Consider the following 17,641-nt stretch of genomic DNA (forward strand, 5'->3'; position numbering starts at 1 on the left):
CTTGTTCCTGATCTTAGTGGAAATGGTTTCAGTTTTTCACCATTGAGAATGATGTTGGCTGTGGGTTTGTCATATATGGCCTTTATTATGTTGAGGTAAGTTCCCTCTGTGCCTACTTTCTGGAGGGTTTTTATCATAAATGGGTGTTGAATTTTGTCTAACGCTTTTTCTGCATCTATGGAGATGATCATATGGTTTTTATCCTTCAGTTTGTTAATATGGTGTATCACATTGATTGATTTACGTATATTGAAGAATCCTTGCATTCCTGGGATAAACCCCCCTTGATCATGGTGTATAATCCTTTTAATGTGCTGTTGGATTCTGTTTGCTAGTATTTTGTTGAGGATTTTTGCTTCTGTGTTCATCAATGATATTGGCCTGTAGTTTTCTTTCTTTGTGACATCTTTGTCTGGTTTTGGTATCAGGGTGATGGTGGCCTTGTAGAATGTGATTGGGAGTGTTCCGCCCTCTGCTATATTTTGGAAGAGTTTGAGAAGGATAGGTGTTAGCTCTTCTCTAAATGTTTGATAGAATTCGCCTGTGAAGCCATCTGGTCCTGGGCTTTTCTTCGTTAGAAGATTTTTAATCACAGTTTCAATTTCAGTGCTTGTGACTGGTCTGATTATATTTTCTGTTTCTTCCTGGTTCAGTCTCGGAAGGTTGTGCTTTTTTAAGAATGTGTCCGTTTCTTCCAGGTTGTCCAGTTTATTGGCATAATGTTGCTTGTAGTAACCTCTCATGATCCTCTGTATTTCTGCAGTGTCAGTTGTTACTTCTCCTTTTTCATTTCTAATTCTATTGAATTGAGTCTTCTCCCTTTTTTTCTTGATGAGTCTGGCTAATGGTGTATCAATTTTGTTTATCTTCTCAAAGAACCAGCTTTTAGTTTTATTGATCTTTGCTATTGTTTCCTTCATTTCTTTTTCATTTATTTCTGATCTGATCTTTATGATTTCTTTCCTTCTGCTAACTTTGGTTTTTTTTTGTTCTTCTTTCTCTAATTGCTTTAGGTATAAGGTTAGGTTGTTTAGTTGAGGTGTTTCTTTTTTCTCGAGGTAGGATTGTATTGCTATAAACTTCCCTCTTAGAACTGCTTTTGCTGCATCCCATAGGTTTTGGGTCGTCGTGTTTTCATTGTCATTTGTTCTAGGTATTTTTTGATTTCCTCTTTGAGTTCTTCAGTGATTTCTTGGTTATTAAGTAGTGTATTGTTTAGCCTCCATGTATTTGTATTTTTTACAGATTTTTTCCTGCAATTGATATCTAGTCTCATAGCGTTGTGATCAGAAAAGATGCTTGATACTATTTCAGTTTTCTTACATTTACCAAGGCTTGATTTGTGACCCAAGATATGATCTATCCTGGAGAATGTTCCATGAGCACTTGAGAAGAAAGTGTATTGTGTTGTTTTGGATGGAATGTCCTATAAATACCAATTAAGTCCATCTTGTTTAATGTGTCATTTAAAGCTTCTGTTTCCTTATTTTTTTTCTTTTTGGATGATCTGTCCATTGGTGAAAGTGGGGTGTTAATGTCCCCTACTATGGTTGTGTTACAGCTGATTTCCCCTTCTATGGCTGTTAGCATTTGCCTTATGTATTGAGGTGCTCCTATGTTGGGTGCATAAATGTTTACAATTGTTGTATCTTCTTCTTGGATTGATCCCTTGATCATTATGTAGTGTCCTTCTTTGTCTCTTGTAATAGTCTTTATTTTAAAGTCTATTTTGTCTGATATGAGAATTGCTACTCCAGCTTTCTTTTGATTTCCATTTGCATGGAATATCATTTTCCATCCCCTCACTTTCAGTCTGTATGTGTCCCTAGGTCTGAAGTGGGTCTCTTGTAGACAGCATATATATGGGTCTTCTTTTTTATCCATTCATCTAGTCTGTGTCTTTTGGTGGGAGCATTTAATCTATTTACATTTAAGGTAATTATTGATATGTATGTTTCTATTACCATTTTCTTAATTGTTTTGGGTTTGTTATTGTACATCCTTTTCTTCTCTTGTGTTTCCCACTTAGAGAAGTTCCTTTAGCATTTGTTGTAAAGTTGGTTTGCTGGTGCTGAATTCTCTTAGCTTTTGCTTGTCTTAAAGGTTTTAATTTCTCCGTCGAATCTGAATGAGATCCTTGCTGGGTAGAGTAATCTTGGTTGTAGGTTCTTCCCTTTCATCACTTTAAATATGTCCTGCCCCTCCCTTCTGGCTTGCAGAGTTTCTGCTGAAAGATCAGCTGCTAACCTTATGGGGATTCCGTTATATGTTATTTGTTGTTTTTCCCCTGTTGCTTTTAATATTTTTTGTGTGTATTTAATTTTTGATAGTTTGAGTAATATGTGTCTTGGTGTGTTTCTCCGTGGATTTATCCTGTATGGGACTCTCTGTGGTTCCTGGACTTGATTGACTATGTCCTTTCCCCTATTAGGGAAGTTTTCAACTATAATCTCTTTAAATATTTTCTCATTCCCTTTCTTTTATTTATTTATTTTTTTAAAAAGGGATTGGAGTTTATTTATTGATTGATTGATTGATTTTTGGCTGTGTTGGGTCTTCGTTTCTGTGCGAGGGCTTTCTCTAGTTGTGGAGAGCGGGGACCACTCTTCATCACGGTGCGCGGGCCTCTCACTATTGCGGCCTCTCTTGTTGTGGAGCACAGGCTCCAGACGTGCAGGCTCAGTAGTTGTGGCTCACGGGCCTAGTTGCTCCGCGGCATGTGGAGTCTTCCCAGACCAGGGCTTGAACCCGTGTCCCCTGCATTGGCAGTCAGATTCTCAACCACTGCGCCACCAGGGAAGCCCTCCCTTTCTTTTTCTCTTCTTCTGGGACCCCTATAGTTCGAATGTTGGTGCGTTTAATGTTGTCCCAGAGGTCCCTGAGACTGTCCTCAATTCTTTTCATTCTTTTTTCTTCATTCTGCGCTGCGATAGTTATTTCCACTATTTTATCTTCCAGGTCACTTATCTGTTCTTCTGCCTCAGTTATTCTGCTATTGATTCCTTCTAGAGGATTTTTAATTTCATTTATTGTGTTGTTCACCATTGTTTGCTTGCTCTTTAGTTTTTCTAGGTCCTTGTTAAACATTTCTTGTATTTTGTCCATTCTTTTTCCAAGGTGTTGGATCATCCTTACTATCATTATTCTGAATTCTTTTTCAGGTGGACTGCCTGTTTCCTCTTCATTTGTTTGGTCTGGTGCGTTTTTACCTTGCTCCTTCATCTGCTGTGTGTTTCTCTGTCTTCTCATTTTGCTTAACTTACTGTGTTTGAGGTCTCCATTTTGCAGGCTGCAGGTTCGTAGTTCCCTTTGTTTTTGGTGTCTGCCCCCAGTGGCTAAGGTTGGTTCAGTGGGTTGTGTAGGCTTCCTGGTGGAGGGGACTGGTCCCTGTGTTCTGGTGGATGAGGCTGGATCTTGTCTTTCTGGTGGGCAGGACCGCCTCCGGTGGTGTGGTTGGGCTGTCTGTGACCTTATTAAGATTTTAGGCAGCCTCTCTGCTAATGGGAGGGGCTGTGTTCCCGTCTTGCTAGTTGTTTTGCATAGGGTATCCTGCAGTGTAGCTTGCTGGTTGTTCAGTGGAGCTGGATCTTAGTGTTGGGATGGAGATCTCTGGGAGAGCTTTTGCCGTTTGATATTACGTGGATCCCGGGGGTCTCTGGTGGACCAATGTCCTGAACTCGGCTCTCCCACCTCGGAGGCACAGGCCTGACACCCGCCCAGAGCACCAAGACCCTGTCAGCCACATGGCTCACAAGAAAAGGGAGAAAAAAAGAAAGAAAGAAAAAAGTAAAATAAAGTTCTTAAAATAAAAAATAATATTTAAAAATAAAAAAATTGAAAGTAATAAATAAAAGATAGAACAGAGCAGCGAAACTGAAAAACAAATCCACCAATGATAGCAAGTGCTAAAAACTATACTAAAAAAAAAAACCAAATGGACAGAGAGAACCCTAGGATGAATGACAAATGGTAAAAGCAAAGCTATACAGGCAAAATTACCCAAAGAAGCATACACATACACACTCACAGAAAGAGAAAAAGGAAAAATATATATATTATTGCTCCCAAAGTCCACCACCTCAATCTTGGGATGACTCGTTGTCTACTCAGGTATTCCACAGATGCAGGGTACCTCAAGTTGATTGTGGAGATTTAATCCGCTGCTCTGGATGCTGCTGGGAGAAATTTCCCTTTCTCTTCTTTGTTCGCACAGCTCCTGGGGTTCAACTTTGGATTTGGCCCTGCCTCTGTGTGTAGGCCACCTGAGGGCGGCTGTTCTTCGCTCAGACAGGACGGGGTTAAAGTAGCAGCTGATTGGGGGCTCTGGCTCACTCAGGTCGGGGGGAGGGAGGGGTACGGAATGTGTGGTGAGCCTATGGTGGCAGAGGGCGGCATGACGTTGCAACAGCCTGAGGCTCACCGTGTGTTCTCCCGGGGAAGTTGTCCCTGGATCATGGGACCCTGGCAGTGGCGGGCAGCACAGTCTCCCAGGAGGGGCAGTGTGGATAGTGACCTGTGCTTCCACACAGGCTCCTTGGTGGCTGCAGCAGCAGCCTTAGTGTCTCATGCCTGTCTCTGGTGTCCGTGATGGTAACCGCGGCTCGTGCCCATCTCTGGAGCTCGTTTAGGCGGTGCTTTGAATCCCCTCTCCTCGCGCACCCCGAAACATTGGTCTCTTGACTCTTAGGCAGGTCCAGGCTTTCCCCCAGAGTCCCTCCCATCTAGCTGTGGCGCACTAACCCCCTTCAGGCTGTGTTCACGCAGCTAACCCCAGTCCTCTCCCTGGGATTTGATCTCCAAGGCCTGAGCCTCAGCTCCCAGTCCCCACCTGCCCTGGCGGGTGAGCAGACAAGCCTCTCGGGCTGGTGAGTGCTGGTCGGCACTGCTCCTCTGTGCGGGAATCTCTCTGCTTTGCTCTCTGCACCCCTGTTACTGCGCTCTCCTCCGTGGCTCTGAAGCTTCCCCCCCCCCGCTACCCCTGTCTCCGCCCGCAAAGGGGCTTCCTAGTGTGTGGAAGCGTTTCCTCCTTCACAGCTCCCTCCCACTGGTGCAGGTCCCGTCCCTATTCTTTTGTCTCTGTTTTTTCTTTTTCCTTTTGCCCTACCCAGGTACATGGGGAGTTTCTTGCCTTTTGGGAGGTCTGAGGTCTTCTGCCAGCGTTCAGTAGGTGTTCTGTAGGAGTTGTTCCACATGTGGATGTGTTTCTGATGTATTTGTGTGGAGGAAGGTGATCTCCATGTCTCCCTCCTCCACCATCTTGAAGGTCTCCTCACCTCCCCTTTTAATGCAAGTGTTGAGCTTTCTAGAAAATTCCTCCTTACCTCCTTATTCCTTAGTTTAGGTTTACAAATGGCCTCAGAATTGCTCTGTCCATCTCCAGCTCTTCTTGTCTAGTCTATCTTTAATGTGTCACCAGATTTGACTTCCAAAGAAACAAAGTTGATAATATACCCCGTTGAGTTGACATTCAATGTACAAGCTCAGGTCTGAACACCTTGACTTGAAGACACTACTTTACCCCAACCCCCTTCTCAGATCCCCACCACTTTGTTTACTCCCCCCCACCCCACCCCCTGTGCTTGCCACCCTGAACTGCTGCTCATTTCAGCAAACCTGCAAACCTCTGGCTTTGCACAAGCTGATTCCTGTGGCTAATGGCTTCTTTTCTTGTCTTCATTTGGTAAACAAACACTCCCTCATTTTCTAAGCCCAGCTGAATGCCATCTCCTCTGGGAAGCCTGTGTTTCTCCAAGCAGAGACCTGTTACTTATGCTCTGGCTGCTGCAGGATTTGATTCACCCAATGTGTCCTAATTATCTTTCTACACATCTGCCTCCACTCCTCAGCTGAGAGTATCACAGGGCAAATACTACTGTCGGTCTGACCTGTCTTGGTAGCCTCAGAGCCCATACATGGTAGATACTCATGAAGTATTTCTCTAACAGATGGCAATTGCTCTCTGGCACCCAGAGTGCAATCAATGTCACAGTTACTTATTTTCCTAAGGTCCATTAAGTTTGGCTCAAGCACTCACTTGCTGGGTTGGTTAGGAATTCTGTAGCAGGGGAATCTTGAGTCTTACAATACCAAGTAGTTGGTGATGGGAGAGGGGCCTGCACACCAGCTGGTGGGGTTCATCACCTACCAGGCGGGCCAGAATCGTGGCTCAAATTCCAAAGGAACAGTTGGGAAGATCAGGCTGACACCATCTGCCTCCCCCTCCAGAGGTGCCTGTATCACCAGCCCCTTCTGAATGAAGCCTGCCTACCTCCAGCCCCCAGGGTCCAGGCCAAGACCTGGGTAACTTACTGCAATTGTTTGAACCTCTGACCTGCCTCCCCCAGGCTTGGGGAGTCGCTGGCCCCATTTCCTTCCACACCAAAGGTCAAATTCTCTGCCATCTTGGTTTCTCCAAATTTCCAGTTAGTTCTGGCGGCCTATCCCAGGCTCTGCCAACTCACATGCCTACATGCCTACCAGGAGGTGGGCTTGTCAGGGGACAGCAGAAGAGCACTAAGGACAGTGGCTGCTTTTCAGTTTCTGCTGACTGACACCATGAGGGAAGCCAAGCCCACTGTGGCCAAAAGGTTCTGATTTTTCAAGAGATGCTGAGAATGAGATTTTCATGAGAAATAGTTTGGCAATTGATTTTTTTAGTAACTCAAGGTAGAAGCCCAAAACAACCTGTTTGTAGGCCAAATTCAGCTGGTGGCTGGGTAGTTTGTGATCGCTGACTTAGGCCTTTCTGTCATAAGAATTTTAGGGTCTGTCTCTGTCTTGGCCTGTACCCTCCCCAGCAAATTTTCGTCTGTCCTGGGAAAGACAAGAGAACTGCTTACTCTCACCAGAAGATGCTTCTTTTTCTGTAGCAATGGAGTGCTGGAGACTTTCCATGGTGGCTACAGGAGCAAAACCATAAAACATAAAGGCTAGTTAATTTCTTCATAAGTCACCTTGTAACATTTGGTTATTACGGCAGAGAGATGAAGGATAATCCAGGTGTACCCTTTCCTCTAAGGACCACTTCTGTATTTTAACAGTTCCTTTTGTATCAGTGTGTTCTAAACTATCTGTGGGAAGGGCCATGTTTTTAATCTGCCTTAAATTAATAGTAAAATATGATAATAACAAATTACTAGAAAATGAAATAAAAAGATATACGTAATGCAAGTCCCGATTTGATTTTTATATTATTTGATACATCAGACATAAAATTAGTCTGTCAAATTGTTATAAAGCAGTGGCTCTCAACCAGGAACATTTTGTCCCATGGGGACATTTGTCAATGTCTAGAGACGTTGTTGGTTGTCCTCATTGAGAGGAAGGTGCTACTGGCATCTAGTGAGTAGATGCCAGAGATGCTGCCACACAGCCTAGAATGCACAGAGCAGCCCCACAACCACCTCCAGGTCCAAGATGTCAATGGTGCTGAGGTTGTTTCTATTACAGTTTCTAAATGACTCCCTCATTTTCTGTCTGAACTTATTCATGGGCCAGTTATGAGCACTTCCCAGACTGGCACTGTTCTGCAGATCACACTCCAAGAAGGAACATTCTAGAGGTATTGCCATTGCCTTTCTGATCAAACCCAAAGCATGAGCCAATGGGGTGGCAGGATTTCTAGAAAACTTAGTATATTAGCCAGGGGTCCTAATAGTGGGTGGAAGCCATACTGCTTACAACAAAGACATTTATTTTTTAAATGACATAACTAGCCATAATGTAACTCCTCTAGAATACAAACATGAGTTCCCAGGACAGAAGAAGGAATGCGAAGTCCTACATCACCTAATGGTACCTCAGTGACATGCACAGCTCCCTTGTTCTTCTCGGCTAATAATATTTTAATCAGTTTAGCAGGGTTTCTCATGTTGATCATTAGTTTCTCACCTCTAATCAATAGTGCTTGTTAAAAATATACATTTCAGGTTCCCATCCAAGACACAGGAATGGGAGCGGAGGTGAGTCTAATTGGAAAGCTCTGGAATCTGGAAAACACTGAGAGAAGGGAGACCAGAATCTAGTCACAGCACAAGTCCTGCCGATGTGTTCACTTAATAGCTCCTTACTCAGGGCCTGGTTCATGCCTGATGATGTGCTGGGTTTGGGGCTTCAGTAGTGGAGAAGGCAGACAGAGGCCCCCACCACATACAGCTTGTACACATTTCTTACTCTTTCCTTCCTGTCTCTCCTCCCCGTTCTTACTGTCCCTCCCTGGTGGCAGCACTTTGCCTTCTCTCACCTGGATTATTAGAATGACTGGTCTCCTCACCTCTGGTTTCACCCTCCATCCATCTTCCATAATGCCACTGCCTCTCTCCATCTGCCCCAGATTAAAACTCTTCACTGGGTCTCCGTTGCCTCCAGGAGAAAGTCTAAGCTTCTAAACATGGACTACAGGTTCTTTAGGACCTTATCTCCGGGCACCCCCATTTCCCCACTTTAGCCTTTCTGAGAAACACCAACCCAATCACTGATGCCAACACTTTGCCTATGTTGGTCCCTCTGCCTGGAAAACTGGCATTCCACCTCATTTCCTAATATGATACACTTGTGTTCATTTCTCAAAAGCCAGCTCTTTACACCAACAATTGCTAACATTTATGAAGTACTTACTATGTACTATAATATCCAAGTATTATAGGCACTGTGCTAAATGTTTGTTTTATTTACTCTTTATAGTAACTGTTGAGGGAAAGGAGGCTTAGCTAATTTTTGTGACTTTCCAATGGTTATGAAGCAAGTGATAGATGTGAAATTCAAACCAGGCTGATTCCGGAGTCTATCTTGCTCCCAGTCACTTCTTATTTCTCCTCTCTGGGGAAGCTTTTCCCATTGCTACCCTCTCCCAGGTGGCTATATCCTTGTTTACAAACATTTACTGTCCCTCTCAGAGGGAAGACTGTTATTTTCCTGTACTATTGATGTCAGGCTTGGATGTGACTTTCTTTGCCTAATTAACCGTCACCAGAAATAATGGCTGTTGTTCCTGTAACAGAGACAGAGCATGATTTGCCTGTTAATGGTCCAGAGGAAGCAATGGTCCAGCATCCTGGGTCCTGGCTGGGTGATGAAGGAAGCTGCACCAGATGCATGATGGACATTTAGCAAGAATGAGAAATAAATCTTAGTTGTCATCAACCACAGGGATTTGAGGGCTTATTTGTTACCAAGCAAAACCAGGTCATTCTGACACAGTTAGTTGCTGCCTGCTCACCACTACTTTTGTACATACTTTTGTACCTACTTTTATTGTTACATCTAACACAACACATTTTGATTTAACTGTTCACACATCTGTTTCCCCTACCAGACAGTGTTCTCTGAGGGACCATGTCTTACTTGTGTACCACATTTAACTCAGTGCCTGTCACATCATCAAAGCTGAAAAAGAGTTATTTACTGATCAGTGGACAAATAACTGTTGTGTCTTCGTCGTCTGTTAGCTGCAAGAATTGTGTTCAATGTCAAGTGACTTTTAATATCCCAATGTCAGCTTCCAAATCCCTTGACCCTAGCCCCAGTGAGGCAGATGTTGTCTTATGATGCCAAATCCAGATAAAACAAAGGATGGAAGTATGTCACAGATTAGCAAAAGGAAGAACTCTTAAAATCCATGAGTTTGAATCCCAGCTCTATTGCTTACTAAGTATGTAGCCTTAGACAAAGGCCTAATAAAATTTATAAAATGGAAGTCATAATAATTATGTTGAGGAGGAAGAAAACTTTACCCTTGTAGGTTCTTCTAGCTGTTCTAAGAATTAAATTGACATGAGACACATGAACAGAAGAATGTCAATTTTAATTTCAAATGTACAGGAACCCTACATACATGAGAATTTCAGAGACAGAAAGGTAAAATGAGGTATATATGCCATTCTGATCTAAGGAGTAGAATAGGGGCCTGGGGCTTCCAAGGACAGGAGGGCAATTCACAGGATGATCAGAAGAAGAACAGATATTTGGTAATTAGATGTTTGTCCTGGCATATAGATGGGGCCACTTAGATAACGTTTATCTTCAGTAGTAACTCTTTTCTGGGAAAAATTCCCAATTTAAGTTCTCCTAAGTAGTTAAGGGAGGGGCAGTAATTTCTCTTGAACCCACAGACTCTTGATTGCCTTTAGCTCAAAACAATCCCCTTGCAAAAGTGGCACATTTGGGGAAGGCTCGCTCTGAACCCCTACAATTGCTTCTCAGGATTCTTGTGAAGATCACATGCCAAGTGCTCACAACGCAGCTTGGCTCACTGGGATATTGTAGTGACATTTGTCTTTTTTGGCTGTCCTGCATCTATCCTTCCTTCCTGTGTGTGTGTGGGTCCTCTATTTGAGTATGGTAATAGTGGGGGCACTTCAGCACCTGGGGAAGAGATCCAAAGGGAAGAGATCCATCCTGTATCCACCATTGGATCCAGGCTGGCCAATCTGGTGCACTCATCTGATTGATTTGATCAAGTGATCCCAAGATAGGAAGTTGCATTCTTTCTGGGTACTTGAGGTAGGGTCTGAGGGTGGCAATGGGGCTTTCAGGGTTGGGGGACATCCTTGGCTAGACCTGTCCCTGCAAAAAGATGCCTGCTGTGCCGCCTCCTTACTGAACTTTCAGACCTAGCTTGGTTCTTGCTTGACTTCTAAGTCTGATTTTCTAACCATCAGTCAAGTCTGATGCCCTTGATATCCTCCTAATAAAGTGCTTGTTAAAAAAAATTTCTTAAGGTAGCCAAATGTCACTTAGGTTGTTTCAAAACAGTAAACGGTAGATAACTTTCTCATTTTTTCTCTCCACTTTTGTTTCTATGAATTTGCTGTAGTCTTTCTTCCTCTTGTCCTGAGTTCTTTGATTTCTCTAGGTTGTGTTCCTTAGGTTTTTAGCACCAAAGTGTGCTGATTATAATCTAAATGATGTTTCCTGGCAGTTTTGAACTCTGCTTGAAGTTGATAAAATGAATGAATGTTCTTTCATAAAAAATACCCACCTGACCCAAACTCCCTGCTGCCCTGTCCAACATGCACACACATTCAGACCAGTCCTGTTATCATCTGTTTGTTTGGGGAACTTCTTGATTCCCTAACACAGCTACTGTCTCTCTTTGTCTCTTTCTGCCTCTGTCTATCTCTCTTTAAACTTATTTTGTGCCAGGCACTGTGTCAAATGGTTTTCCAACTATGGCACAGATTGCTGGCTGCCTTTCCCTGGATAACAGAATCTATAAAATGCCCAGGTTAACACACACACACACACACTTCCGAGCTTCTCTTGCAGAGGAAATATATATTGAATTTTACATAGAAGTTGTTGGATAAGGCTTCCAAGAAAGTTATTTTAAGGGACCCGACTCAGCTGTCAGGTGTTATTTTTGCCCTTTCCCCCTTCCTTCTCCTTGTTTGGACATGAGTCAGTCTGGAGTTCTGGCAGCCATTTTGTGACCATGAGGAAGTCCTGAGGCTGAAGCTTGTATTAAGGATGCTGGAGCAGAAAATGACAATGCTTCTAGGTCCTTGATGAAGGCATGGAGCTTCAGTACCAAGTATAGACCATCTAACTCTACTACCTTCATGTTAAGGGAGAAAAATAATCTAATTTATTTAAATCACTGCTAATTTGGGTCTCTACTACTAGCAGCTGAAAATACATCTTTACCAATACAAAGATTATCATGCAAAAATCCTATAGGGTTTATACTATTAATCCCATTTTACAAAATGGAGCCTTAGGCTAGTTGTAAAATTGCCCAAGTTACTACTCATTCACTGGACAGTATTAGATTGACCATATTGGATCATCATTGACCCAGGATCTGACAGGTCAGCATCTGAATGTAGTGTTTGTCTGACACAAAGGCTGGATTCCTAATCATTACATTTTACTGCCCCTGAGCTGAACATGCCTCCAGAATTTTAGACCAATACAACTTGTGGGCCTCCTTGAGCAGGTGTGACTAAGTTGGAAGTTTTCTCCTTGGAATAGACGCTCAGGATCTTCTTTCTTCTCTCTCACTTCCTGTCCAGCAAAAGGGATGTTTTTCAACCTCCAGTAAATTGGCCCAATGGCCAACCAACTCTGAGTCTAAAGATACTTTCTTTTTCCTTTCTCTCAATGTAAATTCCTAATTCCTTGGAGCATTCCTAGGGGGATCTATTGTTGAGATGAAATCAGCTTCCAGCAAAGTGTGTGTAATAGAGTAAGTGCTCAACAAATGTTGAATGGATTTATGAATGAATGAATGGTGTTCTCACAGCAGTCCTGCCTGGGACAACAATTCCCAAGTTCTTTCTTAAGACCAATTTTTGGGTCCCACCCTGTTATGAAATGTGGATGCTACTCTGTGAGGGAGCCAAGACTGCCAGGGCGCAGTCCAGTTTCCTGCAACAACAGCCGGCCTGTCTGTGTACCTTCCAAGGACCCATTTTCCTGAAAGGTTTTGGTGAAAAGCTCTTATCATAGACTGTGGAAAGTATCTTTGTTAATCAGTGCAACCCAGTGTAGACACTGGGCACAGGCTTTGTAATTACAGAAAGCTGCCTTCTAATCATGGTTCTGAAATGCTTCCCCTCTGTGTTTCTGGGAAAATTACTAAAGCTGAGCCTCTGTTTCCATCTGTAAAAAGGGGGTAATAATAATTCCCATTCATGTAAGGATTATAGAAGGGAATGTATGAAAAGCATTTAGCAGAGTGCCTAGCTCATAGTACATGTTTAAAAATAATAGCTACTATCATTAGTGAAAATGGTCAGTACTGGTTAGAAACATTTCTTAATCCTTCGAGTAGAATTAGCCATCCCCTCAGCTGTGGCTGCTCAGTGCCCCATGTCTTTCATAGACCATGAAACAGATGATGAAAAAGTAGCTGGTTCTAGGCCTGTCTCTCTCAACTACACTACAGCATTCTGAGGGCAGGATTTTTCTTGAAATCGCTAGTAACTGGCACAGAGGAAGTGCCAAGTAATTGAAGAATGAAAGCAAGAAGGAATGTAACACAATGCCTTTGTCATAAGAGTAAATACGAGAGCTGAGCTAAGCCACTAAGAGGTGAGCTTTTAGAGCAGTTTCTGGCTTTCAATCTAAGAAATTTTAAATGGCATATTCCCTGGTTGGCGCAGGAGGGGAGAGGGAACAGGTCTGTAAATTGACATTTCTAGAGTCCACTGTGGCCCAGTTGGTCCTGGTTTGCCTCACACAGAGAGGTATTTAATTTAGCAGAGGCTGACACTGGTCACTGTTCTGAGCTGGGGTAGAGAGGGTCCACTTACTACAAAGCTAAAAAAATTAAATGAAAAACTTGCCAGAGTGTATACTCCTTTAAATTTTTTTAAATAGAGTCACCAAAGGTTAACTCCTGAAGTTCTTATTTATGCTTCCATCACTAGATCTCAGTCCTTTATCTGGTGAAACTGCCTACAAAAGAGTAGATGGAGGGAGGGTGGTCTCAGAAACTTCATAAAATTTGTCTGCAGGGTCTTAACTTTAATATTTTTAATAACTCTAGTCTTATGTATATTAGGAATAATCAATTCTTATTTGAGAAAAAAGAGCTGCACTGTCTTCACTGATATGGACTTTAATTATGCAGCCAGAGGAAATAGTTCACCTGCTAAGAAAGTAAACGAGGATTTTTTTTTTTTTAGCCCCTTGAAGAATGTGGATTACAAATGCAGTTCTATAAGGTAGTTGTTCTCAGTGTGCTTTGAAATGGTATTAACCGATTGCTCCTATCATCTCAACAGCCTCAGTTAAAAGCTCGTAGGGAATTTAAACATAAAACTTGTTGGAGGGATGACAAAAAAGCAGCCCTCGCTGACTAAATTTAAATTTATAATGGGAACATGGCTGAAGCCCAACTTGCAGGGGCTTGTTGGAGCAATTACAGTGTTGTGAACATTTGAGTCTAAAGACCAAACAGATAGAGGCCCTTTCGAATTCACCGCCTCTTTTTGCTCTTTACCACCGGACGACAAGGTGCCGACCGCCTTCCCTTCTCCAAACTTGTAGTGTTGCAGAGGCAAAAGGGTGAAATGGGATCTGGGGCAAGGCATTCGCTTGTGGAACTCTTAAATGTCAAGGCAGGCCTGAATGAATGGGTAGCGGATCCTATTCACCGCCGCTGCCCTAAAATAGGTTCCCTGCGCTGGTGGCCTGGAGCGGGCATCAGATTTAGCTTAGGGCTCCTCTGGCCAGATCAGACCCAGGGAGGTGGTGACTACACAAAACTGGACGCTGGGAAGGTCACAGGCCAAGCCTCACTCACCCAACCTCGTGTCCAGTCTCTACCCTGAAGGGCTGCTGGGGGTGCGCCCTGCCCGTTCCCACCTGGGCAAATGCCCCGCGCCCCCACACACCGTGTCCCAGCCCTTCGCAGCTCTGGCAGAGGGATCCTGGCCCCTGGTCAAGCGGGCGGCAGGCCGCCAGCAGCTCGCCAAGTATTAATAGAGAGGCGCGGGCCGCAGGAGGCTGGCGCCGGGGCCTCGGGCTGTGGAGCGCAGGCAACGCGAGCGCGTCCCTATCCGTCCCCACGCGGTGGCGAGCGCCCAGCGGCTGCCGCGCGCACCTGCGGGTCCCCACGGCGGGCGCTGCCTCGGCAACTGCAGCCGCCGCCTGAACTGCGGGAGCCGCGCCCGGGCCGCCCGGAGCCGGAGCAGAGATGAGCTGCCACCCAGACCGCGAGCGCCCGCTGGACGGTAACGACTCGCAGGCGCCCCGGCCTCTTAGTGCTTAACCGGCCCCACGCGGGGTATAACTTCCCGGTGCCGGTGATCAGGGGGACCAGAAGGAGGGTTATTTATTTCCCCGTTAGGCGGCTGGTGTGGGTAGGAAGTCCTCGTCTTTCTGCAATTTTGCTCCTTTTCTGCTCTTCTTGGGGTTCTTTTTAGAATGAAACAAGTTAACTTTTCTAAAGCGCAGGGAACCGCTCTTGGAACGCAGTGCCACGCTCTGCGGGTTTGTCAAATCAAATGCAGAGCTGATTTCACTGACCAGTGCGCTGCCGCGGGTTTCTCTAGACACGATGGGAGTTCCTTCCCTTTAAAGAATGATTTTGCTTCTACGTTGGGATGTACCCAGCAACACCCCTCCACCCCCGCCTCCACAAACAGGCGTTTAAAGAGGCTACTTCATTTACAGAGTGAGTGATGCCCTCATGTTCTTCGGATTGGAGCCTGGCGGGTGGGGGACCCGGGACGTTACTCGTTTAAAGAAGGCATCGTGCAGCAGAATTCCCCAAACTGACTTCAGAACTCGGGTGTCATTTAGTTCTACTGGGAAATAATGGTTGTACGATTCTGCGAGGGAAATGTCTCAGGTTGCTTTGAACGGGTGATGAAATATTCTGAACGTTTTTTTCCCATCAAAATTCACCTATTCACCTATTTGCATGTTTGCTAAAGATTTCAAACTTGACCCCTTAACTGCCTCCGGTTACCTGTGGTTCAAAAGCCCTGCCCTGAAAGGTCATCATTATTGCTATTAGCTACTTAGTTGTTGACCTTTTAGGAGGATCGCTCCTCCAGGAATAAACTCGTCTTTGCATCAATAACCCTTTCGGATTGTACTGAACACGACTTAATGAAGTTGCTTTTTAAGTTGAAACTCTGGGGGCTTGTGAGGCAGGTGCACAGGCCAGGATTCCCTGCGGACCAGGAATTTTGCACAGTAATTGGTAAGGCAAGAATCACTGTGCTGCAAAAAGCATTTCATTCCTTCCTTTCACAGTCCCAAGCACAGTTCTCAGCATCGCTGCCCTGGATCCTCTTTTGAAAATATTTTTTTAAGTTGCATTGTTATTGTTTTCAATAACATAATAAACTGGCACTTTGCTGAAACTTTTTGTAAAATGATTACTTTTGTGTTTCTAAGGTCAGCACACAGTGTAATAATCTAAGACAAATGGTTATTTGAAAACTGATTGATACATAAGACTAATTTTTTAAAACTTCCTGATAATATGGCAGGCTTCTTTATGTGAGGCAAGGATGGTCAGGATAATTGTATCTGACTACCTTAGCCCTGCACTCTTTTGTTTGGTTTGTTTTGTTTGGAATCTTAATTCCTGTTTTAAAGCCACAAACCCTTCAGAACGCCGATAGAAAGCTTTTTTTAAAAAAGTATCTAGTCTTCCTAAATTAAGCATATGTCCTTGTAACCAGGCATGTCTGTAACTTGTGAGGACTTCAGTAATTACTATATGTGAATAGCAAAGTGCAGAGTTTAACCTTAAATCTGAATTTCAGAGGATACCAAAAGGCTTAGGCTGCTGTCAGTCTGGTTATCCTTGAGCAGGTGACAAGGTGATAACATGTCCAATAACACCTAATTGTGCCAAATGTTTGCTATGACATCTTAAAAGAGGACTGGATATGTATCTGTCAGACTTAGTAAATTTCCAAGTATGTTTGACAAGATTGTGAAAGTGACATGTGGTGAGTATGTTAAATGACATGCCTGTGTTGAACAAGCTCTCTGGTTGAGTATCTGTTACAGACTATACATTATGGAAGAACGTCATAGGGAATCCTGTTGCAGATAAAGAATTCTTATTCTACTCCTCATGTTTTGATCCAGTTTATAATCTGCCCGTAGTACATCCCAGAGAAATTTAGGCAATTAATTATACCAGATTCAAATTTTAATACCGTTAGAAATAAAGAATTATTTGGACTCAAATCATATTTTTCCTTTTGGTTTGAAATCATAACACAAACCTTCCATATAATTTTGGCCTGCAAAGTCATCGTTTTTATTTTATGCAGCTTTGATTCTTGTTGAAACACTTTTAAAATGGAAGAAAATTTTAAGTTTTAATAGCAGGGGACAGAAACTTTTTCTGTTGAAAATCTGACTTTTATAGCCTGTTGTAAGTCTGGTATGTTGGAATAAAATTGAAACCATGATATTCAGGAACAAAATTTCTGTGTAATTTTTTTGGCCTCCTCTATATTGCTTCGTTTTCTTTCTGTCTGTAAACTTTTCACTTTTTATTTACTCCTTTTGATCATAATTTAAATGAAATCCACTGCAGGTAAAATTTATCACCCAGTGGCTGATCCCTCGTTTAGGATAAGAAGTGCTCACTTTTATTGAACACTTACTTACCTGCTATGCTGAGCTACAAGCACCAGCTTCTCTAACCCTCACTAGCTAGGAGAACTATCACTATCTGCTTTTATTATTATTATTATTATTAATTTTTTTAATAAAACCGAGGCTCTGAGAGGGTGACTGTCAGCCTTGAGTGTTCACATGCCCCAAACACCTAACCCAGGGCCTGTGCTGCCTCCTGCTGGACCACAATGTTGAATGTCCACAGGTGGCCCACAGCATCCTCCGCCACCCTATTCAGGGACCACAGGTAGAATGCTGGAGAGACCCCTGGAAGGTGGCTCTAAGCTCATTGAAGTGAGAGCAGCATTCTTCCCGCTTCCTTTGGGTGGGAAAATGGGAAGAAAGACCATCAGTATTCAAAGGGCTGGAAGTGGAAGCTCCTTCTGCCCCTCTGGCCAGGGTAGGGACCTGTGCTTTGCCCCTGGGGCAGGAACCCTCTGGTTGCTAGGAATAAAGGACAGCTTGGCCTTTCTGAGGGAGAAGGCAGTGCCCCATGGGACACTCTCTAAAGCCCTTCTCTGGAGCAGGTGGACCAGGGGTCCCT

The 17,641-nt window shown here is 43.7% G+C and overlaps 1 protein-coding gene across 2 annotated transcripts in view; it reads left to right on the forward strand.

Annotated features, from left to right (window-relative positions):
- The first annotated feature begins 14,323 nt into the window (after positions 1 to 14,323).
- Positions 14,324 to 17,641, forward strand: part of GADL1 (glutamate decarboxylase like 1) — a 183,228-nt gene continuing 179,910 nt past the window's right edge. Inside the window, exon 1 of one of the 2 annotated variants that reach the window (XM_057554013.1) lies at positions 14,324 to 14,678. In XM_057554013.1, the coding sequence (XP_057409996.1) occupies positions 14,642 to 14,678 (37 nt within the window). In that variant the 5' untranslated portion in view covers positions 14,324 to 14,641. The remainder of the gene's footprint in view (positions 14,679 to 17,641) is intronic. The other variant, XM_007191535.2, reaches the window with a different exon arrangement.

This window comes from Balaenoptera acutorostrata, chromosome 10 (assembly GCF_949987535.1).
Source record: "Balaenoptera acutorostrata chromosome 10, mBalAcu1.1, whole genome shotgun sequence".
NCBI classification, from domain to species: domain Eukaryota; kingdom Metazoa; phylum Chordata; class Mammalia; order Artiodactyla; family Balaenopteridae; genus Balaenoptera; species Balaenoptera acutorostrata.